The 24,193-nt window shown below is 58.0% G+C and overlaps 2 protein-coding genes and 1 long non-coding RNA gene across 7 annotated transcripts; 1 reads left to right on the top strand and 2 right to left on the bottom strand.

The window, feature by feature from the left end:
* The first annotated feature begins 201 nt into the window (after positions 1–201).
* Positions 202–17,022, top strand: CARMIL2 (capping protein regulator and myosin 1 linker 2). 3 transcript variants are annotated; one of them, XM_085550905.1, is made up of 40 exons: positions 202–374; positions 1,276–1,367; positions 1,527–1,577; positions 1,713–1,772; positions 2,659–2,780; positions 2,916–3,013; positions 3,211–3,281; positions 3,765–3,838; positions 4,228–4,303; positions 4,372–4,460; positions 4,763–4,857; positions 5,189–5,275; positions 5,385–5,494; positions 5,622–5,699; positions 5,839–5,915; positions 5,990–6,094; positions 6,256–6,325; positions 6,454–6,535; positions 6,754–6,850; positions 7,064–7,121; positions 7,596–7,768; positions 8,233–8,301; positions 8,554–8,647; positions 8,716–8,811; positions 8,932–9,060; positions 9,563–9,676; positions 9,839–10,014; positions 10,226–10,313; positions 10,677–10,796; positions 11,564–11,630; positions 12,415–12,620; positions 13,851–13,954; positions 14,248–14,641; positions 14,881–15,000; positions 15,202–15,238; positions 15,340–15,408; positions 15,533–15,778; positions 15,866–15,967; positions 16,051–16,143; positions 16,220–17,022. In XM_085550905.1, exons 1-40 carry the CDS (start codon positions 335–337, stop codon positions 16,381–16,383), a joined length of 4,293 nt encoding a protein of 1,430 aa, XP_085407031.1. In that variant the 5' UTR covers positions 202–334; the 3' UTR covers positions 16,384–17,022. The 3 variants fall into 3 exon arrangements, with proteins under 3 accessions (XP_085407031.1, XP_015729272.2, XP_085407032.1); XM_015873786.3 differs by having other exon boundaries at positions 203–374; positions 14,245–14,641; XM_085550906.1 differs by lacking the exons at positions 202–374; positions 1,276–1,367; positions 1,527–1,577; ... (15 more) ...; positions 6,754–6,850; positions 7,064–7,121 and having other exon boundaries at positions 7,629–7,768; positions 8,145–8,301; positions 14,245–14,641.
* LOC116653985 (uncharacterized) lies at positions 1,274–2,670 on the bottom strand. Of its 2 annotated transcripts, XR_004308721.2 has the most exons (3): positions 2,553–2,657; positions 2,173–2,246; positions 1,274–1,397 (listed from the first exon to the last, which is right to left on the bottom strand). It is a non-coding gene; the product is annotated as an uncharacterized LOC116653985 (long non-coding RNA). The 2 variants fall into 2 exon arrangements; XR_004308720.2 differs by lacking the exon at positions 1,274–1,397 and having other exon boundaries at positions 1,979–2,246; positions 2,553–2,670.
* ACD (ACD shelterin complex subunit and telomerase recruitment factor) lies at positions 16,985–23,757 on the bottom strand. 2 transcript variants are annotated; one of them, XM_015873664.3, is made up of 14 exons: positions 23,692–23,757; positions 23,456–23,582; positions 22,757–22,881; positions 22,193–22,309; positions 21,529–21,608; positions 21,201–21,245; positions 20,936–20,970; positions 20,599–20,762; positions 20,339–20,426; positions 20,071–20,151; positions 19,303–19,401; positions 18,234–19,045; positions 17,713–17,789; positions 16,985–17,501 (listed from the first exon to the last, which is right to left on the bottom strand). In XM_015873664.3, exons 4-14 carry the CDS (start codon positions 22,307–22,309, stop codon positions 17,438–17,440), a joined length of 1,662 nt encoding a protein of 553 aa, XP_015729150.2. In that variant the 5' UTR covers positions 22,757–22,881; positions 23,456–23,582; positions 23,692–23,757; the 3' UTR covers positions 16,985–17,437. The 2 variants fall into 2 exon arrangements, with proteins under 2 accessions (XP_015729150.2, XP_015729148.2); XM_015873662.3 differs by having other exon boundaries at positions 22,193–22,283.
* Positions 23,758–24,193: the final 436 nt, after the last annotated feature.

The following is a 24,193-nucleotide window of genomic DNA, read 5'->3' as shown; positions in this document are numbered from 1 at the left end:
AGAAATATGTTCCCAAACCCAGTCTCTGTAGGACAAGAGGACACCAACGAGCCTCTGAGCTGGAAGATGCTGCTCATGGCCTCCTTGGAAAGCTCGAAGATGCTCTCAGGGTCTCGCGGGTGCTGCGTGGGCTGCAGGCTCCGTCACTCTCATCTCTCATCTCTTGCTGGCTGGGTAAATCTTGCCTGACGGGGCAGGAAGAGGCACCGAGTGCAGCGAGGGGGAGGAGGTGCTGCCGGTTGGTAACCTCAGTGCTTCCTCCCGGCACACAGCAGGGCTGTGCTGGAGGATGCTGTGCTGGAGGATGCTGCCCTGACCCCGCTGTGAGCCCACCATGGCCGTGTCCCCCGGGGGGATCCCCGCCGAGCTGCAAGGTAAGCAGAGCTGTGCTGTGTGGGTGCCTGGTGGTGCAGGGTCTCCTCGAGGCCGTGGCTACTCTGGGGCTGGCTGAGCTGCTCTGAGCTCCTCGTGGCCTTAGCACCTTAGGGAGCTCTGAGCAGGTTTGCTCACCAAGCCCACTTGTTGAGGATGCTGCTGAGGCCAAAAGTATCCCCTAAAAGCCAGGCTGGAGCCTCAAGGATGTTTCTGTGCAGCTCCTGCTGACCATTGGGGTTTGCTGGTGGTGGGCTATGCAGGCTGCAGAAGGGATGGTGCAATGGGGGCCTGTATGCTCTGCTCTCAACCTCCTTGGGTACCAACTGAAACTGCACACAAATAGAAACCCACCCCGACAGGCTGGGTGTGCAGAGATGGGGCTGAGTGAAACCATGCAGCGCAGGGATGCGGAAATCCAAGCGAGAGCTTTGACAGAGGAGCTCTGGGTGCAGGAGCTCTGCCAGCAGCAGGGCTCAGCATCACCACCGCAGCTCCGGCTGCTTTGCATGGGGCAGGTGGAGGAGCTTGCAGTGCTGCCATCCTCCTCTGAGCAATGGAGGTGAAGATTGCAAACACAACGGGGTCAGCACGTGTGGCGGCTCATGCACGTCGTGATCAAGGGGGTTTCCAAAGGAATGCATGGGCAGATCTCAATCCTGGGTGTCCCATAGGGAGGGCTGGGCAGGATCAGTGTAGGACAGTATGGTGCTGATCGGGGTGGTTTCTTGGGGTTATGGCCCCTCTGGAAGGATGCAGTGGGGTTGGTGCTGTGGGTTGGAGGAGCTGGATGCCAATGGTGTGTGCGCCCTCAGGGCTGCCTCCTGACATGGGAGGGGGAAAGGATTCCTATGGGCATGCAGGGCTCAGCCATATGAGTGACCCCAATACTGATCCTTACAGAGGGCATCACCGCCTCCCTGGGGGCAAAGCAGATCCTCCTGCTCAAGAGCGTGCAGCTGCCGGTGAAATCCAAGTACGACGACTTCATTTTGGTAGGTGTGCAATGTCCCTCTGCATTAAGCCTGGAACAGCAAAATCCACCTGGGGGGACCCCAGCATGGCACCCCACTCTGCCCTGGCCCTACTGCAGATTGCATTAATAGCATTCAGTGTCCACCCCACTCCCATCACACCGATCTCCCCCTTTCTAGGTGCTGACACCTTGGCGAGCCTATGTGCTGCTGGCTGTGCTGCCGGTCAGGGTGAGTTCTGGGCTCGGTTAGGAGAGCCCCCGGGCTGCAAAATGGGGTGGGATGGGGGTAATGGGGGGCTGGCGTGGGGCAGAGGATGGGTCCCATCCATCCAGGTTGTGCTGCTCCAATGCTCCCCTCCCACAGGTGCACAGCAGCTTCAGCTTCCTGGAGGTGAGGGACATCACGGTGCGAGAGCCCAGCGTGGTGAGTGGGACCCCCATGGCACACATAGGGCTGGGGACAAGCATGGCTGCAGCTCTGGCCATAGCAGCTGCTCCTGCTCGGTGGGGACAAGGTGATAAACTGCAGCTGGCTTAACCCAGGCGAGTCCAAATTTAGCCAGAGAGTGTGTTAAACCCCACTAATCCTCTTAGAGCAGGGCAGCAATGCAGCAGGGATGGAGCAGGAAGAAGAGTGGGATGCCCTCAATGGGACATCTCAGCCCAGTGCGGGGCTGTGGTCCCTAATGGCATCCAATCTTCATTTTGCTCATTAAAGCATTGTCAGAATGAAGCATTCCAGCTTTAAGTGGGGCTCCTGCCTGGGCCTTAGCAGCAGGTCTGAGCTCATGGGGAGGGGGGGCAGGGAGCTGAAACCCCATCACCTGTGCTTGGCTTTGGAGCAGCCCGCAGGCGGTCCCAGCAGATCTTTGTGTCTTCCTCCTGCGGCTCAGCCAGCCTGTAATTAAATCATGGAGAGCGTTGCTATGGGATCCAGGAGGAGCTGCAAGCTAAAAAAAGGCCTCGAAAACCCAATTAGAGAAATTCAGGGAGGAAACCTTCATTGGGGGCCGCTTGGTGCAGTGAGAGGGCAGGGGGTGTCCTTCCAGGTGGGCACTAAAGCAGCAGCATCCTGCAGGTTAAGCACTCTCCCCTCCGTTTTGGGCTGCTTTTACACTGCATGTGGGGGACTGATGCCTTATTCTGGTGCATCGCATAATCTTTAATGCAGCTCATCCCATCTACCCAGTGCTTTCAGCCCTACCTGGTGTGGATGATGAGCAGGTTGAGTGCCTGGTGCTGCTGTGCTTGTGGGCTCCGTGACACTGCCAGCGTTCCCAGGCATCTCCCATCCTTTGGATACACTGCAGGTTGTCATAGAAACAGATACGTCCTCGTACTCCTTCCGGCTCATGTCCTTCGATGACTTGGAGCAAGTTGTTGTCCATGTCACCATGTCACTTAAGAAGGTCTTTCCTGACTCCTCCCCTGGGTAAGGCTCCTCTGCTGTTGTCATGTAGGCACCTGGGGGGCTGTGTCTCCTGCTTGCTCAGGAAGACCTAAAATAATCGGCTGGTGGGGATGTCCTGCCAGCCCCCCATCATGCCCCCCTCTGGCTCTTGCCCAGGACGCTGCTCAAGAACTCGCCCCCCAACCTGTATGAGAGGATCCGGATGGTCACGGACTCGCTGGAGGAGATGCTGCAGAGCAACCAAGGGCCCTGTGGTAAGCACATAGCATGTCCCATGGGGTAGGGCACACAAGGATGGACAGCCAGGGTGCCACCCTCCCCATCAACACAGCTGTGGACCAGGCAGGATGCTCTGTCCCCATTGAAGAGGGGCAGGAGAGCCCTGCCTTCCTTCTCCTGCCTTCTGCCCTTCTCAGGGTCCATTGCTTGCAGTGCTGCCTTCTCTTTGCAGGTGGCTTTTCGGAGACCTACGCCGCCTTATGTGATTACAATGGCTTTGCCTTCCGAGAGGAGATCCAGTGGGTGAGCTGCTCCACAGCACAGAGCATCCCAATGTGCCACTGGGAGGGCAGGGGAGTGGGATGGGATGGGATGGGATGGGATGGGATGCTCCTGGGCCCCTTGCAGGGCTTGGTTACATCCCAGCATCCCCGTGGAGGGCAATCCATGGGACAGCTCTGCAGGGACCCATGCAGGTCAATAGGATGCCCATATACCCACAAGGTGGATGCCCCATCCTTGGAGATGGTTGAGGTCTGACCCATGGTCGGGCTGTTCTCTCATCCTGGAGCACAATGACGGCTCCAAGTCCCCATTTCCAGCACAATGGTCCCTATTTCCCTCTGGCTTCTGACTGATTTCCAGGACCGGGGAACCACCAAGCAGTGAAGGTTCCCATCCATTTGGGACACGTGCCTTGAGGCTCAGTGGGTATCTGTATCTCTGGGGCACTGAAGGTGCAGGAGGTGGCGCTGAGCCCTGTCTGTCCGTCTGTCCCCTGAGCAGGACGTGGACAACATCTACCATGGCCAAGACTGCCGGGAGTTCAACCTGCTGGACTTCAGCCACCTGGAGAGCCGGTGAGTCCCTGTGCAGCGCTGCCTGGTCCCCAACCTCACTGCCCACGGCAGGGCTCACTGGTGTCAGGTCACAGCTCAAAGCTCTGCGCTTCAAGGAGGATACATCTGCAACCTCTGCTTGCTTCCTCTGAGCCCATTCAGCCAGCAGCCCTGTCCCATGGGGCATGAAGCTGGGCAGCCTTCACTTCTGAGCCCTGACATGAGCCCTGTGCAGAGCTGAGAGCTCTCACCAGTCAGGCGTTCCCCCATGCAAAGCAGCCAGCTCTGCTCCCAGATGTGAAGCTGTGCATGAGCTCTGCCACCTGCCCCTGTTTCTGCTCTCACGTGGGTTGGAGCCACGTGCTTTTGGGGATGGACGTGGGGGGCTGCAACACTCTGTCACCCCACAGGGACGTGGCGCTGAGCGTGGCCGCCTTGTCCTTCAACCTGTGGTTCACGAAGCTCTCCTGCAAGGACTTCAGGCTGGTGAGTGTCTGCACGGGGAGCTGATCTGCCCTCAGGGCTGGGAGCTGAGCAGCTTCGTGCCCCTGCAGAACCAGGAGATCACCGAGCAGCTGCTCTACATGCTGAGCAAGTCAGTGATGCTGGAGGAGCTGGTGCTGGAGAACAGCGGGCTGAGGGGGTAAGGAGAGTCCTCACCTCTGCAGTGTAACCTGGGCACTTCAGGGCAAGGACATAAAGCTGTTAGCATCCAGAGGAGGGTTGTGAGCTGGGGAGGGGGTTTAGGGCACAGTGTTCAAGGAGAGCTGATGGCTTCAGGCCTGTTTGGCACAGAGCAGAGGTCTCATAGTGACCTACAGCCACATACAGCAATTGGATGCCCCATCCCCTGCAGCCTGCCCTCAGAAGGCTCTGTTACTGATTGGAGCTAGCAATGTGGTACATCCATGTAATTCTATGGGGTGGGTGTCCTCCTCCCCACAGTGACTTTGCTCAGAGGATGGCCCAGGCACTCAGCAGACATCCCGAGTCCATCCTGCACACCATCAACCTCGCTGGCAACCAGCTGGAAGACAGAGGTACTCCATGGGATGGATCCAAGCCCAGGAGAGCTGTGGTTTGATCCCACATCCCAGCCTGTCATAGAATCATAGAATGATTTGAGCTGGAAGTGACCCTTAAGGGTTATCTGGTCCCACTCCCTGCACTGAACAGGGACACCCACAGCTCCATCAGTGCTCAGAGCTCCTCCAGCCTGACCTTGGCTGTGTGCAGGGATGGGGCAGCACCAGCTCTCTGTGCATCCTTTGGTCCCTTTGCCCATGTTGGTGCCCACGCTGCCCAGCTCCTGCATGCTGTGGGTGCTTGCTTGTGCTGGCAGATATTGAGGGCTTGTTCTGCTCTCCCCAGGGATTACTGCTCTCAGCCGGCTCTTTGAGGAGCGACCCAGGGGCCTGCAGAGCCTCAACTTGGCCAGGACGATGCTCACTGCTAAAGGTACGGCCAAGCAGAGCTCCTGGAGGGGGTGTGAGGACCCTTGTGAGGATGTGATGCTGAGGGATGCCATGTCCTGCTGCCCAAACACAACCTCCCTCCACCCAAGCAGGGATGAGCTCACTGTGCCAGGCACTCGCAGCCAACGAAGCCATCAGCTCCTCTCTCCGGCACTTGGACCTCTCAGGGAACCCTGGCAGCCTGGCCATGGAGGACACCAGTGTGAGCATGGAATGGTGGGATGGGAGATGCCAGCAGGAGCAAGGATGCAACTGGGGCACCATCAGAGCTGGGGTTGTTGGGGTGGGAAGCGTGGTCCTGGGTGAGATGCTGACCCTCTCTCCTGCAGAGCCTACAGAGCCTCCTGGGCCGGTGCAGCTCACTCACACACCTCAGCCTGGCTGCCACTGACTGCTCCCTGGACACCGTGAGTCCAAATCCCATGCTGTGGCTTCATGGGGAAGCTTGGAGCTGGTTGTGTCCATGCGGGTTCATCCCCACTCCTCCCTTTCTGGTCCATTTTGGGGCTGTGCTCTGGCTGAGTTCTCCTTGGTGCCACTCCACAGCTCTTTGGGGCACTGGTCCATGGGTGCTGTGCCAGTCTGGTCCATCTGGATGTCTCCAAAAACATCTACTCACACCGGTGAGCCCCAGGCTGAGGGCAGAGCGGGCAGCCAGCTATGGCAAATGATGCCATTCTGTGCCCTTCCTTTCCAGAAGGGTGAAAACCATCTCTCCCAGCGTCAAGGAGTTCTTCAGTCAGGCCCGTGCACTCAGGCACATCTCCATGGCAGGGACCAAGCTGCCTCCAGATGCTGTCAGGTATGGGGTGGGATTGGAATTGGATCTGCTGGGGGGGCAGGGCTTGGGGTAGATATTGGTCCTGATGGTTTCACTTGGAGTTTTCCAGGGATGCTGGGTGGGCTGTGAGGGGCAGAGCTCATGTTGCTCATATCAATGGGTGGATCTGGTAACTTTTCCAGGGCTCTGCTGCAAGGGCTGGCGTACAACAGCCACATCAGCGACCTGCACCTGGATCTTAGTAGCTGCGAGGTGAGGGCGAGCACCCATGGGTGTCATAGGTCTGTGCCCTGCTCACAGTGGGGCCAAGTGACCGTCCCGACGGCAGCCTCTCATTCGCAGGGCTCCCCTTGTACTGACGTCTTGCTGTTTGTTCCAAGCTGAGGTCGGCAGGAGCTCAGGTCATCCAGGACCTCATCCCCGACGCTGGTGCCATCAGTGACCTGGATCTGTCTGACAATGGTGGGTTGCCCTTTCCTCAACCAGGGGAGGTTGTCCTGCCTTGAGCTGTTCCTCAGCTCATAGAAGACGGGTAGGGGTCCCAGCAGGCACCTCTCCCCCGTAGCTGCACTGATATTCCAAAGGCTCGTTGCCCTCCCAAACACTCCAGCTAACCTTTGCCTTAATGTCTTTATGGGCTCTATGAAGCCGTGTATCCCTCTGGCTCTCTGTGCCCACAGGCTTTGACTCTGATATGGTGACACTGGTGCTGTCCATTGGCAGAAGCAAGTCCATCCAGCACGTCTCTTTGGGAAAAAACTTTAACATCAAATCCAAGTGAGTCCCCAGGCTGAGATCCCCTCTGTCACCATGTGCCCATCTCAAGTCCCCATCTGAGCCCTGGGATGGTTGGGAATGTCAATCATCCCCTACCCACCTCTTGGAAACACAGCAGTGAGCCCAGTCCCTGTAGGATCACATCTTCACCCAGTGTGGGCTCTGCTGACTGACCCAGCACTCAGCATGGGTTACCTCCTGCCTCCCCCACAGGGATGGGCTGGTGGATGTCCTGCATCGCATCGTCCAGCTGACCCAGGAGGACGACTGTGTGAGTACAGCGTGTCCCAGCCACCTCCAAGCAACATCCATCCCGGGTGCTCCCAGCGTGGTGCCTGGGCTCCATCCGGCATGGGGTGGGAGCAACGATCCCTCTCCTCCGCCAACATCTGAGCACGCTGCTCTTCTCTTCCTCCATCCAAAGCTCAGATGGAGAAGCAAGAGCTTCTGTTTGGAAGGTGGGAGAGGGAAGCAGGAGAGCCTGTGCCTGTCTGAAGGCGCAGAGGAAGTGCATGGTGTGACCTGGCTGTCATCCAGCTTCCCACAGCCACCTCTTTTCTTTCCTCCTCCCTGCCAGGCATTTGAGCTCAATCCTCAGTGCTTCCTGAGCTCTCGTTGCCCTTGGGTGTTGGCGTGTGCTTTTTGGATGCTGGTGTAATGCACGTCCCCACCATATGGCAGGGATGATCACCCAGGTGTGCTGTGACCCTGACAGCCACATCTCCCTTCCTGTTCCCCCATTCAGCCCCTCCAGTCCCTGTCTGTGGCTGAGTCACGCCTCAAGCTGGGCACCAACGTCCTGCTGAGCGCCCTGGGCAGCAACACCAGCCTGACCATGCTGGACATCAGCGGCAACGCCATGGGGGACACCGGTGCCAAGATGTTGGCCAAGGCTCTGCAGATCAATACGAAGCTCAGGTAGCAGCAGGGCTGTGCATAGCTCCTCCTGTGGTCTGCTTTGCATGGTGATGGCTACGTGATGGCTGTGGTTGGGATGCCAAAGCCACCAGAGGATGTTCTTTGTGACCACAGACCTGGCCCTGCGCAATTCCTGGCTGGTGGTCAAGAGCTGTGGCCAGATCTTTGTTTTGTACCAGCAGTGCTGGTGACAAATATGGTGACACACGAAGGGCAGCTGAACAGCAGTCCCTATATGGTGACCCTGCACCATCATGTGCCAGTTTTGCTTCTGCACAGCCCAGCAGGCTACAGCTGGACTCACGCAGCTACTGCCCCACTCTACTCTGTCATTCAGTTCCTAAAATGCCACTTTTGGCCTAAATTCTGCGTGCAGAGGGACAGCAGCTGCAAGGGAGAGGTGATGTGCAAGTCTGGTGTCCTGCTTGGTAGGCAGACATGGCTCATTCCTGTCCTCTTCTCAGGACTGTGGTGTGGGACAGGAACAACACCACTGCTCTTGGACTCCTGGAGGTGGCTCAGGCTTTGGAGAGGTAAGGATGGAGCAGCATGGTCATCCCAGCCTGCTGCCATCATGCACCAGGATATCTCTATCCCCAGGGCCTCTTGTCCCCAAGAGCATCACATGCAGTTGTGGTGCAGAGTCCAAGGATGATGGTGTCCAGGGCTTGAGCTGGCTGGGACCCAGCTTTCCTAAGAGCTGCAGATGTGTCCCAGTGGGCTGCCCTGCTGGGGTCCGTGCCCTTGGGGCAGAGCCCTCTTCTCACCCCACCGCTGTCTGGCAGGAACTACACCCTCAAGTCCATGCCCTTACCAATGAGCGACGTGGCACAGGCGTATCGGAGCAACCCTGAGAGGACAGAGGAGGCGGTGCACAAGGTGGGACAGAGGCTGGGGTGGGGACCAGGGCTTGGATTTGGCTGCTCATGACCACCTTCATGCCACAGCTCCAATCCTACTTGGCGAGGAACCAGACACGGCGCGTGCTGCCCACACAGACCTTCCGGCTGCAGCAGGGCATCCTGACCTCCTCCTCCGAGCAGGTGAGCATCACCTCCATCATCCTCCATCACCCGTAACTCTCAATGTTTCCACATCCCCACCACATCCTCCCCTGGGAGGCAGTGGGGACCAGCTGTTGATGCAGCTCCTCTGTGCTCCAGATGGTGAATGAGATCTGCTTGAGCGTGCAGAAGCACGTTGACATCCTGAGCTCCTGCCCGGACAGGGAGATGGAGGCGGACATCCTCCGTGCTGAGGAAGCCATCAGGAATGCCAACCTGGCCGTCAGTGTGAGTCTGTGTGGGGACAGAGGGCTCACTGCAAGGAAAAGCTCGGCCTGTGGGGTTTACATTCATATCAAAATGGTTTATTGATTCATTAATGGCGTAATTAACTGGCAGCCAGTGCGTATTGCTGTCGTCAGCACAACAGCTGCGTGTGAGCGAGTGCTTGCAAAATGTCCAGGAATGGTTCTAAGATTTGGAAGTTCCCTCTGTAACAAGTCTCCAAACCCTGCATAGAATGATAGAATGGCTTAGGTTGGAAGGGACCTTGAAGATCATCCAGCTTCAACCCACTGCCATGGGAGGGGTTGCGAGCCACTAGATTGAGCTGCCAAGAGTTCCATCCAACACATCTCCTGACCTTGCTTTTGGGGCTGTAGGGAGATAAAGCACCAATGGAAACCCCCACAGGTCACTGGGAGTCCTTCTCAATGGGTGTATGCTTCCCAAGGCCAAGCAGAACAAAGGTGCCATGGGATGACTCATGGGTTCTCTCTCCTCACCACAGATCTTACCCATGTTGTATGAAGCAGGGAATGTCCCGCACCAGAGCTGCAAGCTGCAGCACAAGCTGGAGTGCCTGGTGGAGGAAGCATCGCAGACCTGCGGCCGGGAAATCCAGGTGGGAACCCATAGGGAGCTGCTGGGCTGGGATGCTCATCCACCCAGTGCAAAGGTCTAAAGACATCCCCCATTTACCACCTCCACTGCATCCACGGCATCTCCTGGGATAAACAGGACCCAGCTCCTGTTGAGATGCCCCAAACTCCCCTTTCCTCCCCAGGCCATCATGCAGGCAGTGCTGGACGCGGCGCACAACCTGTGCCCTCCCATGGTGCAGAAGAGTGGGGCGAGGGACCAGCTGGTCAGCGCCATGTCAGAGCGCATCCACCTCCAAGAGAACCTCAACCTCAGCACCGTCCTGGACCAGATGGTCACCGACGTCTTCAGCAAGCTGAAGTGGGTGTTATTGTGCCTTTGGTTTCACACTGGGGATGGGGATTGGATAAACTCCAACATGGTGCTCCCTTCTTGGGTTCAGTTTGGGTTTGGGGCTTGGCCACAGGGTGACCTTCCTGCTGGAGCATCGTGGTGGGAGGGCTGCACCCATTCTGCCTTGCTGCATGGTGGGGCCCTGTGGCATCCCTGACACAGCTCTTCCTGCTCCCAGTGAGATCAAGCTGTCCATCACCGCCGCCGTGGCTGACTGCATTGTGGATGCTGTACTGGGAGATCTGACTGCTGTCCAGTGCAAGCTGGTGAGTGTCCATGTGCCCCCATGGGGAGATGTGGCACAGGGGGCTCTGAGCAGGCACTGCCCAGCACAATGAGCATGGATTTGCTGTCCATAAAGCAAAATGATCCCCACCAGGCCACCAAAGGTCATCTTCTCCCAGCTTGGCTGCAGCAGGGTTAAGTTTATAAGGCTCCTTCACACCCCATGGAGCAGCGTGCTGGGTGCCAGGATGGACCCGGCACCTGGGCCAGGAGCACCCGAGCTCTGCAACCAGCTAATCAGCCCTAAATCCCCCGCAAATCCCAGCCACGGGCAGGGAGCAGAGCAGCACAGCACGGCGTGCTTCAGCCAGAGGGATAATTTAAGCGCTTCCTAATGGTTTTAGGCAGAGAGCCTCCCCACGCATGGGCTGGATCTCCTGGAGCCTGCTGAGGACGATGCCGCCGCGCTGGCACAGGGCAGGAACCCCTCGGAGCTCACCGAGAGAGGCTTCGACGCAGAGGAGGTAGGGCTCCGTCCCCCTCCCAGTGACCCCACTGCTGCATGACGGTGCCCACAGGCTTTTATCCGCTTTATGGGATGATGCCAGGCTTAGAGTCACTGCCTCTACAGGCTCGGGCAGCCTGTGGCACCTGGGGCATGTCCCGGCCGTGTCCCATGCTGCTCCTGGCACCCATAGCATGTAGGTGACGTGGGGTCTGCTGCCTTGGCCATGAGGACAGGTTATTTGGGTTCCGGGGATGAGCTGGGCCAACACGAAGGGCATGGCCCTGGGGGTGGAAGGGTGATTATGGGGCAGAGGTGGCAGAGTCATCCCAGCAGGGTGCTGGATGATCCGTGGTGATGGTGGCAGTGGATGACCCATGAATGATGGATGATCTGTGATGCTCAGAGGGATGGAGCTCTTCTCCTATGAAGAAGGGATGAGGAGTTGGGCTTGTTTAGCTTGGAGAAGGCTCTGGGGAGACCTCACACTGCGGCCTTCCTGTACTTGAAGGGAGCTTACAAGCAGGAAGGGATCCAATCTTCTATAGGACCTGATAGTGGTAGAACAAGGGGAAATGGCTTTAAACAAGCAGAGGGGGGATGTAGGTTAGATGTCAGATGTTAGATGCCTCAGATATTTAATGACTGGATTCTATGATGAACATCATGGTGATGGAACACAGCCATCTCCCCAAACCAGATGTCCCCCATGGCCTCCTTGGCTGTCCCCACACTGCTGATACATGCAAACCACTCCAGGCTCCCTCCTCCCTTCTCTCCTTGCAGTACAAGATGGCTCTACGGAGGAAAAACAGGCACTTCAGGAGCATTCGGCCCACGCTGACTGTGAGAAGTAAGGGCACAATGCAGAGGGCTCACACCATCAGTGTGGGGTGCCATGGCTCTGCAGTGTGGGAGGATGCCCTGAGCTCCCTTCCAGGGATGCTGACAGGGGTTGGAGGTTTGAGGGTATCTCAGGAGGTCATTTGGGTTTCATTTGGGTCACAGTAACTGCATCCAGAGGGCTCTGCATGGAGCTGGGGGGGGATATCACCCACGGGTGGGTGCTGCAGGGTGCTGAGCAGTGCTGGGTGTTTTGGCAGCTGGTTGAGCCCCACATAATCTGCCATACATGGGCTGGCTGGGGGCAGCTGGAGCAAAGCAGGACCTTGGCTGGGGGGTGATGGAGAGGGCAAGTGGCCTTTGAGCAGCAGTGGGGGGTTTGGTGCCTGCTGGAGCCCCGGTGCCTTGTGCACATGTGGACCCCACAGCATCCCTAACAACCCGTGTTGAGCATAACCAGAGAGCGCTGGGACAGCACATGGAAGGGAGGCAGTGCCAAAGCAAACCTGCTGGCTGCAACCCAGCCCTCTCCCCCAAACCCTAACCCGGCAATTAGGGGGAAACGTCGGGATCTGGCAGCCGCCGCTTCCACCTGCTCTGTGGGCATCGCTGCAAGGGTCCCCGAGCATCCCTCCCCCTGCATCCCTTGGGGACCGCGCAGCGCCGTCGGCGTGGCAGCAGGATCCATCCCCGGCTGCGCTGCACAGCTGACGCGCAATCTCTCCCCGCCGCCAGCAGCGCCGCGGCCGCGCGTTCCCCCCTCCCCACCCGGTGGGCTTCTCGCCCTTCGCCAGGTCTCTCGGAGCTGGAGCTGCCGGCCGCCGGGAAGGCTCGTCCCGCACCCACAAAGGATGCTGAGCCCTCCGCCGGCGCCCAGCCCGGCTCGCCGCCCGTCCAAGCCCTCATGGACCTGCCGACCGCCGGGGAGAGGCTGGAGCATTGCACCAAAGCCAGGCCCAGGCCCAATCGCCGGCACAAGCAGCCGCCCAGCAAGCCCCCCGTAAGCACCGCCGAGCCTTATTCCTGAGCGCTGGGTGGGGGGGGAGGGCGGATGAGTGCCGGGTTTTTCCTTATAGCGCTGATTATTTTCGTGCTGATGGAGGGAGGTGGGATGCATCTGCTTTATTATTCTGTGTGTTACATGCTGGAGCTTGGAGGGTGGGTTGGGGGCTCGGGTGCTCTCCCCTTGTTTATGAATCAGTGATGCAGAACTGCAGGAGCTGAGGGAGAGGCAGGGAAAAAGCCAAGGGCTGCGTCTCCCTCCATCCTTCTCCTCTGAGTGTTCTCTTGTGGCTCAGAAATGAGCAGCAAATTGCAGCCCTCTGCGGGGCTGGTGCTGGTGCTGGGCTCTGCCGACCCCATAAGGTTGGGATGTGCTGGGGAGGTGCTGCCTGCAGCAAGTCCCCTTCTCCTCCAGCTGAGCTTGAAGCAGAATGCAACTTTTGGGTGCTCTGGGTTGATGCTGTCAGCCATCCGGGTGCTGCCCCAGCAGCTCTGTCAGCCTCTGGTGGGTGTTTTGTCACCCAAGGGGGACAGGGAAGGGACTATTGGAGCACCCAAACCTCATGGGGAGCAAGATTGGACCCCAATGGCACCAGCTTGCACCCTTAGCACTAAGATGCAGCAGTATCTGGCCACCCACCAGAAACCACCCGGCCACAACCACTGGTGTCAGAGCTGGGGAGGCATGAATCCAGACGCAATGAAAAGCTGTTGGGGATAGAGAAGTGCCTTCTTCAGGTCAAGAAATGCCACCAGTGCTGTGCCATGTGTTGGGGCCAGACCTTCCTCCATGGACCAATCTGTTGCCCTGGCACAGAGCTAGTGACCCCATCTCCAGGGTCTCCCCAAGCACCAGCTCCATTGGCTGCTGGGGGCAGGGTTGTCCTTTTCTTGAGATGTGCACCCTTGCCAAAGGCTTCCTCTCCATGGGTCTGGAGTCAGAGACCCAGCCAGGCTTTGGGAGGGCTTGGAGCTGGGATGCAGCCTGGTCACAGCATGATGGGGCTTTCTGATGGTGGATACCAGCACCCAGTGAGCCTCCTTGGGAGCTGGTGGCTCCACAGGGGGTAGATGTGGCACTAAGGGATATGGCAGGGATGGGTTGGGGTTGGACTTGATGATCTTAGTGGTCTTTTCTAACCTTAATGATTCTTGGTGCATTGGGCTTTTTGGCTGATGTCAGGGCTCAAAGACACCACCTGTGGCTAAGGGCGGTGCTTACCTGCAGGTGCAGCCCGTGGCCCATGAGAACAGTGAGGACAGGAGCATCACCCGCGTGGATGAGGGCCTGGAGGACTTCTTCACCAAGAGGCTCATCACTGAGGAGCTGCCGTAAGCCATAGGGGTGGCTGCAGTCCCAGCACTCATCCAGCCCTGCACATGGTGCCCCTGTAGGTTGTGCTCTGGGCTGTCTTCACCTGCTGTGCAGGCTGAGTGCTGAAGAGGTGCCAGGCACCCAGCGGGGCTGAGCTCATGACCCCCCTAGTGGTGTTTCCATAGGCAGAGGGGTTGGGAAAGGGCTGCAGTGGTGGCATCTGGAGGTGATAATGGTACCTGGTGAGAAGGAGGGTGGTATTAGGGCAAACACAGCCCTGTGCTGACCTTCCCTATGCTTCTTTCAGCAGCCCCACAGTGCTGGAGAGCAGCCCAGGCTCAGCCCCTCTGGCGTCCTCCAGCTCCCGCACCCTCAAGAAGAAAATTGGGAATTTCTTTGCTTTCAAGAAGCCCAAATCCAGCCGGAGCTCACGGTGTGACAAGGAGCCCGAGGGCGGTTCGGCGGCCCCCAGGAGCAGGCGGTCGATGCTCAGTGACATTTTACGGGCTCCCAGTAAAGCGGGTGAGCCGGGCAAAGCTCTGAGCAAATCTGAGGAGGGGGCGCTGAGCGTCGAGCCTGAGCACAGCCAGACCCCCGAGGCTGCCCGCAGGATCAGGCCCAAGTACTCGAGGGAGGGAAAATCCCAGTCCCTCATCCTACTGCCTGGGGAGGATGAGGAGGCGCTGGGGGTCAGGCAGGACAAGGTAAGCATCGCTCCAGCCGGTCCCAAAATGCCCTCTTGGATGACTGTCACTGGGCTGTTCCCATCATGAGTGGTGGTGGGACATTGGATGGCCCCTTTGTTGCACCTGGTGCTGCTCCCACTAAGGGTGGTGGTGGGATAGGGTTGGGGTGTGAGGACCCTTGAGAAGTGCCTGGTGCCCCTGGCACCCCCAATAGAGCTGTGACCCTCTTGTCCTGCCACCATCTTGCTGCCCTGCAGAAGAGGCACCTGGAGAAGAGCGACGGGGAGCTGCCCAACTCCTTTGAGCAGCGTGTCCACATCATGCTGCACCGCATGGGGGTCACCAAGGGCCTGGTCAGCGAGAGCAAGAAGCAGCAGGTGAGGATGGAGCTTCTCATGGGCAAAGCCTGCACCCACACGGGTGGTGGAGGTGATGGCTCCATGGGCAGAGATGGCACAGAGCAGTGCTGTCCTGTCAATTGACCCTCTTCAATGGGGGCCATCCCTTGGGCTCCCATGCACTGTGTCGGTCTGTGCATCCCTCCCACACCCTCTGTCTATCACCGTCTTTCATTGCAGAGCAAAGACAGCGAGATCAAGAAGGCTGGTTCAGATGGTGAGGGGCCTTCTTCCATCCCTGGGGACCACCCTGAGAGCCCTCACCTGTGTGCCCTGGGTTGGCCGTGGGGTGATGACCCCCATGCCCTGTATTTGCAGGGGACATCGTGGACAGCTCTGCAGATTCCCCCCCATCCCTGAAGGCTCGCACGCACTCCGTGTCCACAGGTACGTGGGTCAGCGGTGGGAAAGGGCAAGGTGTGAGGATGCCCAACCCAAAGAGCCATCAATCACCCTGTGATGGACCCATCGTTGGGGTCACAGGGCTGCGCACCCACGCTCTGCCCCACAGATGCATCCCTGCGGGGTCCATTGGAGCCCAGCCCAGCCTGGAAGGCGCTGGGGCGGCAGCTGAACGCGGAGCTGGCAGGGCTGGGCCGTGAGCAGCTCCGACGATGCTCAGCTGGCCCCGAGCAGAGCATGCAGCCGTCGTGCCGCGGGGCCTGGAGCAGCAGCCTGCCGCGGCCAGGCAGGAACCACAGTGGGGAGCCAACCGCCGGCACCGCGCTGCCCACATCGCCCTGCTCTGCTGCTGAAGGTACCCACAGCACCAACAACCTTTGGTAGCCTCCATGGTGCTCACATCATCCTCTTCTTTGCCTTCTGATGCCGTCTCCCATTGCAGACAACAGGCTGACGCCGCGGCTGGCTGTGCTCGGAGCCCGCCGGGCCATCTCGGTCCACGAGGAGCAGCTCAGGGAGCCGGAGTGCCTGGCGGAGTTGGGAAGTGAGTGGGAAACACGGCCTTGGTGCCCAACAACTCCTGTTGTCCCCATGCCTTAACGTGCCACCTGCTTGTGTCCCCCCCAGCTGCCACGATCCCCCTCCGTCTGCGGCGGTCGCCTGTGCTGAAACGGAGACCAGAGGCGAGCGGTGAGCCCAGGCTGGCAGCAGAGGCAGGAGGTGAGGAACAAGGCAGGCAATGAGCCCCCTGTGCTGAGACAAGGCTGCGCTCAGCCCGGCCCTTGTGGTTTTGCAGGCACCGCGGTGCAGGAGCGGCTGCAGGCTGCGCTGGATGAGACACGGACAGCAGCCTGTGTGTTGCACGGGGAGCGGCCGCCAGCCGCAGCACAGACTGTTGTGTATGCACAAGACTCAGCCGTAGACCAAAGAAGCCTCGGGGAGCCGGCCCTGGGACAGTGAGCCCCTGCATGCCGCCGCACTGTTCCCAATCAAACCCTGCAAGCGAGCGCACGGTGATGGAGCGATTAGCAATGGGGATGTAGGGCTGCTCCGTGCCCTGCTCCCCACGTCCAGGCAGCCTCACCACCTCCTCCAGAAGGAAGCAGCCCAAAGGCGTCAGTGTAGAAGCAGTGGGGCTGTCGGGCTGGACTCCAGCGGGGCACAGAGCTGCAGCCCCAGAGCCCCCCGTGAAGGCCGGAGGAGCACCAAGCACCATCCCCATCCCTGGACCATGGGCACAGGCTGCTGTGCCGCAGTTGGTGGCAGGGAGCGCTGGCACGGTGAGGACACCTCCTGCCCCTCCAGCACCCCGAGGCCCCACAGATCTCACAGCATGACCTCCAACCATCACCTTTCCAACCGCCGCCACCAGCAGCACCCCAAACCCCACGTGGCTTTCTCCTGTGGCAACCGCGAGCATCATCTCCCCTCCATCCGGACCAAATGCATTCCCTGCTCCGATGTTTACGACACAAACAAGATGCTTGGTTGGTTTTCTGTTTGTTCCCCCCTTATACCCTGCCCCTTGCCTTTTCTTTTTTTTTAATACAAGAGCTGTGTATTTAAAAAATATATGACTTTTAATTTTAACAACACAAACCTTGCTGGATATTTTGTAAGAAAAAGCATTGGAACTCAACAAAACCAAGTCAACTAATGTCCAAACACTGCACTGGCTCCAGGAAGGGGGATCAGGTTCCAGGGCCTGGTGCCTGTGTCATTGCTGCTGCCCATGCTACAGTGGGATCAGGTCCCCTCTCCTTGCAGGCTGTTTGCTCCAGGCTGCAATGGATGGTGCAGCACAGCACTGAGGTGAAAACGAGCCCAGCTCATGCACTGCAGCATCTTCAAACAGGTGGCAACTCCCTCTTAAAACCGAGGGTGCTGGCTTCCACCAGGGCATGGCCCCAGCACTGTCATGGTCCCTGATGCCAGGCCAGCCACCGCTGAGGGATGTGCAGCTTTAAAGGAAGGTTGCTGAACAGGCTGAGCTCGAGCTCCATGTGGCCTCATCTCAAGACTCCGTATCCCTTTCTGTGACAATCCAGCTCGCCCACATCATCATCGCCTTGGAGAGCCTGCAAAACCAAATGAGAGCTGCGATGAGACAAGAACAACACTGGGAGGACACAAAGGTGCCCAGGTAGGCCTATGGTGGGGCTGCTGCTCCAGGAGGGACAAAGCAGAGCTCAGGTCCTGGCAGGGACAGAGAGGGACCCGCTGCAGCTGGTCCTAGAGGACTGAGGGCCAGGAGCAGGCAGAGCACATTGAGTCCATCGCTGCACTGACCTGATGGACTGTATTTGCTTGCAGAGCTCAGGGCTGGGGGGCTCGTATTTGTACTGTGGTGGATTCTCATTCACATACTGTGGAAGTGAAAGGGACAGTGAGTGAGGTGCTGGAACACAGCCGGCCAGCCACAAAACAAGACCACAATCCCATGATGTATCCCAAGACCTCGATACATCTGCAGCAGCTCTTACCTCCCTCGTTTCCTGCCCTCCCCATCTCATTTCACCTGGAGACCTGGAAAAGCGGCAAGGGTCGCTTCCCACCCAGCTCCCTGCTGAGCTCAGCTGCACCTTCACCCAGAGTCACAAGTCCTCCCTCTACCCTGCATACAGCAGCTCTGCTCTGCCTCTCTAGGAGCCAGGAAAGCCTGGCACTGCATGCACTGCATCACCCATCCCCAGCAGAGCCAGGTGCCTTGCAGACCTGCAGAAGGGTCTGTAGGAGGCACATAAAAGGTGTGGGGACACAGAAACCCTCAATGAGTCCTGCAGGATCCCAACCAACTGCTTCATTCTTACCGGCTGCAGATCTCTGTGCCGCTCCGGGTGGTAGCCAGGAATTCTCACTGAGGATGCCTGCTCTTCTTCCTCCTTCTCTTCTTCATCCAGTTCCTCCTCTTCATCCAGCTCCAGCTCCTCTTCATCCACTTCCAACTCCTCTTCGTCCAGCTCCTCCTCAATGGATTTTTCTTCACGCTGTGGCCTCATCTCCCTTCTGCTCTTCTTTGCTCTCTGCAGGCTCTTTAATTCAGCCTTCCTGCCCACTTCTCTCACTGTGCCCTCAGAGGGGGATTGGGGAGGTTTTCTGTGCCGCAATCCATGGGGGGACCGACACGGATGAGGCAGAGCCTGACCATCTCTCACCACCAGCTTCCTCTTGGCACCCACAGCCCTTCTGGTCTTCCCTGGGGATTCTCCTCCCCTGTCTCTGGCATCACCCATGTGATGCTTCTGCATATACACAGGGTAAGCTGTGCCGCTGGAGTCTGCCTGCTCTTGGTGGGGTGCCCTTTCAGCACAGGCAGGAAAAACTGGAGAGACTGATGACACGCTGGCCTGAGAGTCCTCCGGCCCCAGTGGGACTCGAGCAGTGCAAGGGGTAGAGCAGGCTCCCTCTGCAGTTGATGTTGCCTGGGTCATGTCAGCCTTCACAGGGCTGATATTGCAATATGAGGTGAGCAGCGAAGGAGATGAAGTCTGCACTGAGTCATCCTGCAGCAAGGCCTGGGGAGAGTCGTGGCTACAAGGTTCCAAGTCAGGGGTGTTGCTGTCGGCAGCCACCTCCTGCTGGGCCTCTTGAGCGCGTGGAGAGCTACACAGATGGGACTTCTCTGGTAAGAGGAAAAAAAGCAGAGTCACATTGAGCAAGGGGAACTCTGCTGGTAGTAACATGTGGGAGCAGGAGCTGTGCTGGTATGTGAGATAGGGCAGGTGAGCATCAGAGCAGGCACGAGGAGATGGCACCCTGGGGACCATCAGGGCTACTTGTTGACCAGGGCAAGTAAACCAGCATCAAGGAGGAGCTGCACATCCACACAGAGAGGAGTGGGGCTGTGTGCTCCCAGCAAAACGTGTGTTCTAGACTGACCTTCTGGAGAGGACAGGGTCAAGGACATGGGGGGCAGCCTGTTCCAAGGGTTGTCCAGCGATGCCTCGGAGTCCTCTGACAATGCTGTTGACTCTGCAGCTGCAACAACCATGAGTGGGAAATGATTGGGTTGAACTGCAGGACCAAGAATGCTGCTGTCTATTCCCAGCCCTGCAGCAGCTAAAAAGAGTGATGAACTGCACAGACAGCACTCAAGGGGGAGCTCTGAAACCCTTCTAGCAGACAAATCTGGAGCGATGGATCAGACAGATTCCTTCTAAGGCCTCATTCAGGCAGTGGGGAGCCAGAGAGCACCCAGAGAGCAGGCAGGCAAGAAGGAAGTCCTTCCTGTGCACCCTTTTCCCTTCTCTTGCAGGGCTAGCAGAGAGCCTGGCCTCTTGCTGCTGAAGCAGACACAGTCAGCCACGCTGGGGCACGTAAACAGCAGCTGCCATCTCCTGCACCCAACATGCTGAGAGGTGAGAAACTTCACTGAAGCTATTCACAGACTGTGACCTGATAACATGGTCCCCATGAGGGACTCGCAGCTGTATGCTGTCTCCTGGTGTCTAGAGCACAGCCTGCACTGCCCAGGGCAAGATGAAGGTGTCAAATTGCCCCCTGCTCATTCAGTGCCAGCAGTATTCACTCGCAGAGACCTGGCTCTGCTGGTACATCCTTCACTTAATGCAAAGAGAAAAAAGGTTGAGCAGAATTCAGATGAAGATCCTATGAGGTTGAATGGGATGTGTATGTCCCACTACTTACACTTGTCCTGGGGTATGACGCTCTGATCGCCTGGCACTGTCATTTCGTAGCCACTCTTCTCAGGAGATGCTCCACATGTAACTGAAACAAAAGTGGTACCGCAGGTCACAGCTCGGCACACTGCTCAGCCTTCAAAGGAAGCCTTTGCCACTTCCTAGAGAGATCCCAGGCAGCTGACAGGACTTGTGGCATCTCAGCAGCGTGGGGATTGAGACAGCAAGAGCAGCCATCCAGGCTTGTGACCTCCAAATGATGCTGCAGCACTGACCTGCCTGGGAAGCATTGCAGTCAACCACTCCTTCCTCAGCAGGGATCACCAGGATGGTGGCTGGGACTATGAAGGTGTCCTCACGTGGCTGAAATGAGAAACATTACATGGTTTTGTGCCACGTGGTCCCTCTCAAGCTGCAGGAGCTTTTCCCTTTCCTTCTCCACGTAGGGCCCCCACCAATGAGCTGATACAGCCCTGCCCCAGATGGTCACACAGGGATGGCTCTGCACCAGGCCCCACTCAATGCTTGGACTGACCCCTTTTTGGAGCTCTGCCTCCCACCGGGTCACAGGAAGCTGGTCTGCCTCTGCTGAGGGTGTCTCTTTGGGCACCTGCAAATCCAAGCACTTCTCAGCGTTTTCCTTCAAGACCTCGAGCTGGTCCTGTGCTATCACTTCTAACAGCTGAGAGAGGGACGGCTCTGGAGCAAGAACACACGTATGTTAGTGGAGAAGATACCTCAGTTCAGGCAAATGTTTTTATTTTCGGTTGCACGACAGAAACCAATGGAAAGATGCAAAGCTGCATTTCCTCTGCAACCAGAAACTATCTTTCCATTCTCTCCCCAGCCACACTGATCTTCACGACCCTTACCTGAGCTAGGAGTGGTCCCCACAGAGAGATTCCTCCTGCAATGACCAAGGAGAAAGCCAGTGTCAGAGCTGGGTGGGCTCCTGCATCAGCAGGATCACGTCCATGAAAGTGACCAGCTTTGCACTCTCTGCTCAGCTCTGTCACATCCCAGGGCAGAAAGTCCCACAAGGAACTGCCATCAAACACAAACCAGCCCCTGCCAGCTCACATTGAGTGCCTGCACCCTCAAACTGCAGTGTCTGGCAATCACCAGCCCAATACTTACAGCCAGAGCTCCTTTATCTTCTGTAGCACAGAGGGCTCCTGGTTCCTAGAACAACAGAGAAGCCAGTTACTGATGGGGGCATTCCCTCCCATGCACATCTCTCTCATTCCTTCTGAGTTTGTGACACAAATCTCTCTTTCAGCGAGTACAATGATCTCTAACACAACCAGGTCACAGCAGCACATCGCTTAACTCATTACTGGCAATGCATGCTGCTGTGCCGAGGGCTCCTGGCTTCAGAGCTACGTGGCAAACACTGTCTTCTCAGCTCCAGGGCAATGCTCAAGCCCCACAGACCAGCACCCCCAGCCCACACCCAGGCACATACACATTTGATGAATCCATCCTCTGTCTCTCCATGGGCAGCACAACGAAGCGCTGGGCGGTGAGATAAAACTCACAGTCCTCCTGTTGGGGCAAACAGAGTCTGTGTGATATGGGCAAGCAGCCACAGATCTGCTCCCACCCACTTCACGACTGGTGAGCACCCACCCCAGCCCTGCTAACAACTTCAACAAGGGGCAGCCTGACCTCCCCTGCAGCAGGTTTTGCACCTTCTGCATTGGCTTTTGCAGCAGCTTCTTCATGGGCCACGAGCCAGGCTGGGTCAGCCTGAGGCCAAGGGGAAATGCCTGGATCTGAGCAAGGGGAGGGCAGGGAGCTCTCTGCCATGGGCTGAGGTCCACACAGGCCTCCTACAGTCACAGAGCCTGCAGCTCCAGAACAGCAAGAGGAAGCAGTAGTGTGGCTGAGGCTGCTGCAGACCCTAGGGGAGACGCACCACATCTCCAGGGAAGGCTCAGGCCATTCCCTGTTCTGTCAAGTCTTCTTCACTGCCACACAACCTGCCAGGACCTGAGCACTGAAGGGCCGTGGAGAAGAAAGGCCAGCCTCCATCCACCCTCAGCTCCATCATGCAGCTTTGGGAGCAGCTAAAAGCACGCAGGGAGCAAGGCAAGATCAGGATTAATTCCATTCATTGGAGCACTTACCAGCTTGGCCTCCTCCCGGAAACACAGCGTGTACTTCTGCAAGGTGATCAGTCTACAGATAAGGCTGGAAAGCATGAGCTGCATGTGGGCACTAGGAAAAGAACAGAGCAGGACCATCTGGGAGAGATGAAGAATGAAGTCAGACCGCCCACACCCACCGTGGGGCTCCCGTTACAGCTACACAGCACAGGGGCACAATGGATCACTTCTCAGCGTGAGCATCGGGGACCGAGCTGCTGAGAGCTGCTTTCTATCCTCCCTCTGATACCAGCAATTGCTCCAGCTGGAAAACAGGGGGCTCATATCCAAATGGGGGAGAACCAAGACAGGCTGCTAGCACTGATAAGAGCCCAAGGAACCACAGTTAAGGCATCTGCAATCAACCCCTGCACATCCCAGCCTGCCACGACTGCAGCACCAAGCACCTTCATTCCAGCCTAGCAGCAGCACCTCCTTCCCATCCTATTATTGATTTAGCTTAACACAACCAGCAACAAGGCCAGGCGGGAGCCCCACTAGCAGCTTTGCAGAGCTGCAGTCCCAGCCACAGCTGATGGAACCCACTTTTCTTCCGCCTGCAGAGCTTCTGCTGTAACAACCACTCGGATGTAGTGGGAGCCGTCTGAGACTTGCAGGACAGCATCTTGCTGCACTTCGCCTTGGCCAGGAGGACTTGAGCCACTCAAAACCTACAGAGCAGGGAAGGAAAAAGGCAGAACGAACATCACTCAAGGAATGGCCAGTGGTCAAAGGCAGCACAGCACTACTGAGGAGCCCATCTGGATCCATCACTGCAGACTGAAGAGATCTCCCAGCAGGGAGTGGGCCAAAAAGTGGCCCAGAAAGCACCTTCTGACACCCTGTTCCTATAAGGAGGCATCTCTCCCTCATAACGTGGCTCTGGGCAGCCTGGTCTGCTGGTTGGTGACCCTGCACACAGCACAAGGTTTGAAACTAATGATCATTAGCAGCCTGACTCTGTGTGCCCACAGGGAACGGGCATCCATCACCCCTTCTGAGCAGCCCACACCAAAGCCTCGTTATTTAGGGTAAATCTCCCCTCCTTCAGCTTGAACCAATTTCTCCTCATCCTACCACAACAGCCCCTACTACAAAGCCCATCCTTTTCCTTCATCCAGCCCCTTTAGGCCGCTTTATGGTGTGCCTTGGATGCAGCCCACGGTACAGCTGTGGTGTCGCAGCCCTGCCGCCATCCTCCATCACCCCCCGGCCTCACAGCAGGGCTGTACCCCTGGTACCCACCCGCAGCACCTGCCCCGTCAGCCACTTCTTCCCCTCCGGCTGCTCGTGGTTGAGCAGCAGGCCGACGATCCAGGGCTGCAGGACGCAGAGGCCGGGAGATGAGAGATTCCTACCGCCGTACAGCAACCTAAGCGGGGGGACACGGAGGGCCGCGTTTTGAGGGCCAAAGGCCGGCAGGGCAGGGCAGGGCAGGGCAGGGCAATGTAGCCCGGCTCCCGTCGCCGCTTTGGCCTCACCCGCCCTCGGCCGCCCGCTCCGCCCCGCCGGCACTGCAGGCCGCAGCCATGGCCGCCCGCGGCCGGGAAGGGGAAGCGCAGCCGGGAGGCCGCATCCGGGGCGGGGCGGCCTGAAACGGGCATGGAGCCGCCTCGTGTGCTGTAGGGCTCGGAACCGGGACCGGACAGCGGTGGTGGAAGGCAGCCGAGTTTATTGGGAGTCCCCATTTGAAGCAGTACCCCGGGTGCTGCTCACACCTCCCCATCACTCCATTGAACCGAGCCGTTTCTTCATCCCCCTGCTCGGCTGGGTCGTGCTGCAGCTGTAGTAGCCGTGGTCCAGTGGCATTGCTCCCTGCTGGATGCTTGTTGTGCTGCTCATACACGAATGGGAGCATCACTGCTGGCCTTCCATCGTGCTTCCAGCTGCAGCTCATGGCTGATAGCAGGGCTGAGCTTTAGGACAAGGTCCCTTCTGGAGGGTTTCATAGAATCATAGAATTACCAAGAGGTTTCCAAGAGG

Source organism: Coturnix japonica, chromosome 6 (genome assembly GCF_054131305.1).
Source record: "Coturnix japonica strain WE chromosome 6, WE-NBRP24, whole genome shotgun sequence".
In the NCBI taxonomy this organism is placed as follows: Eukaryota; Metazoa; Chordata; class Aves; order Galliformes; family Phasianidae; genus Coturnix; species Coturnix japonica.
The sequence above is the reverse complement of the archived record's forward strand: the minus strand, read 5'-3'. Positions and strand labels throughout refer to the sequence as shown.

Bases quoted from the DNA above. Each gene is read 5' to 3' on its own strand.
- CARMIL2 (XM_015873786.3), top strand. From the start codon at position 335: ATGGCCGTGTCCCCCGGGGGGATCCCCGCCGAGCTGCAAG. The intron at 15,409-15,532 runs GTACGTGGGTCA...TCTGCCCCACAG, and splicing joins CACGCACTCCGTGTCCACAG to ATGCATCCCTGCGGGGTCCA. The intron at 15,779-15,865 runs GTACCCACAGCA...CTCCCATTGCAG, and splicing joins GCCCTGCTCTGCTGCTGAAG to ACAACAGGCTGACGCCGCGG.
- ACD (XM_015873662.3), bottom strand. From the start codon at position 23,741: ATGGCTGCGGCCTGCAGTGCCGGCGGGGCGGAGCGGGCGGCCGAGGGC. The intron at 22,882-23,455 runs GTGGGTACCAGG...CCTGCTCTGTAG, and splicing joins TGACGGGGCAGGTGCTGCGG to GTTTTGAGTGGCTCAAGTCC. The intron at 17,790-18,233 runs GTAAGAATGAAG...TCACTTCCACAG, and splicing joins GGCACAGAGATCTGCAGCCG to TATGTGAATGAGAATCCACC.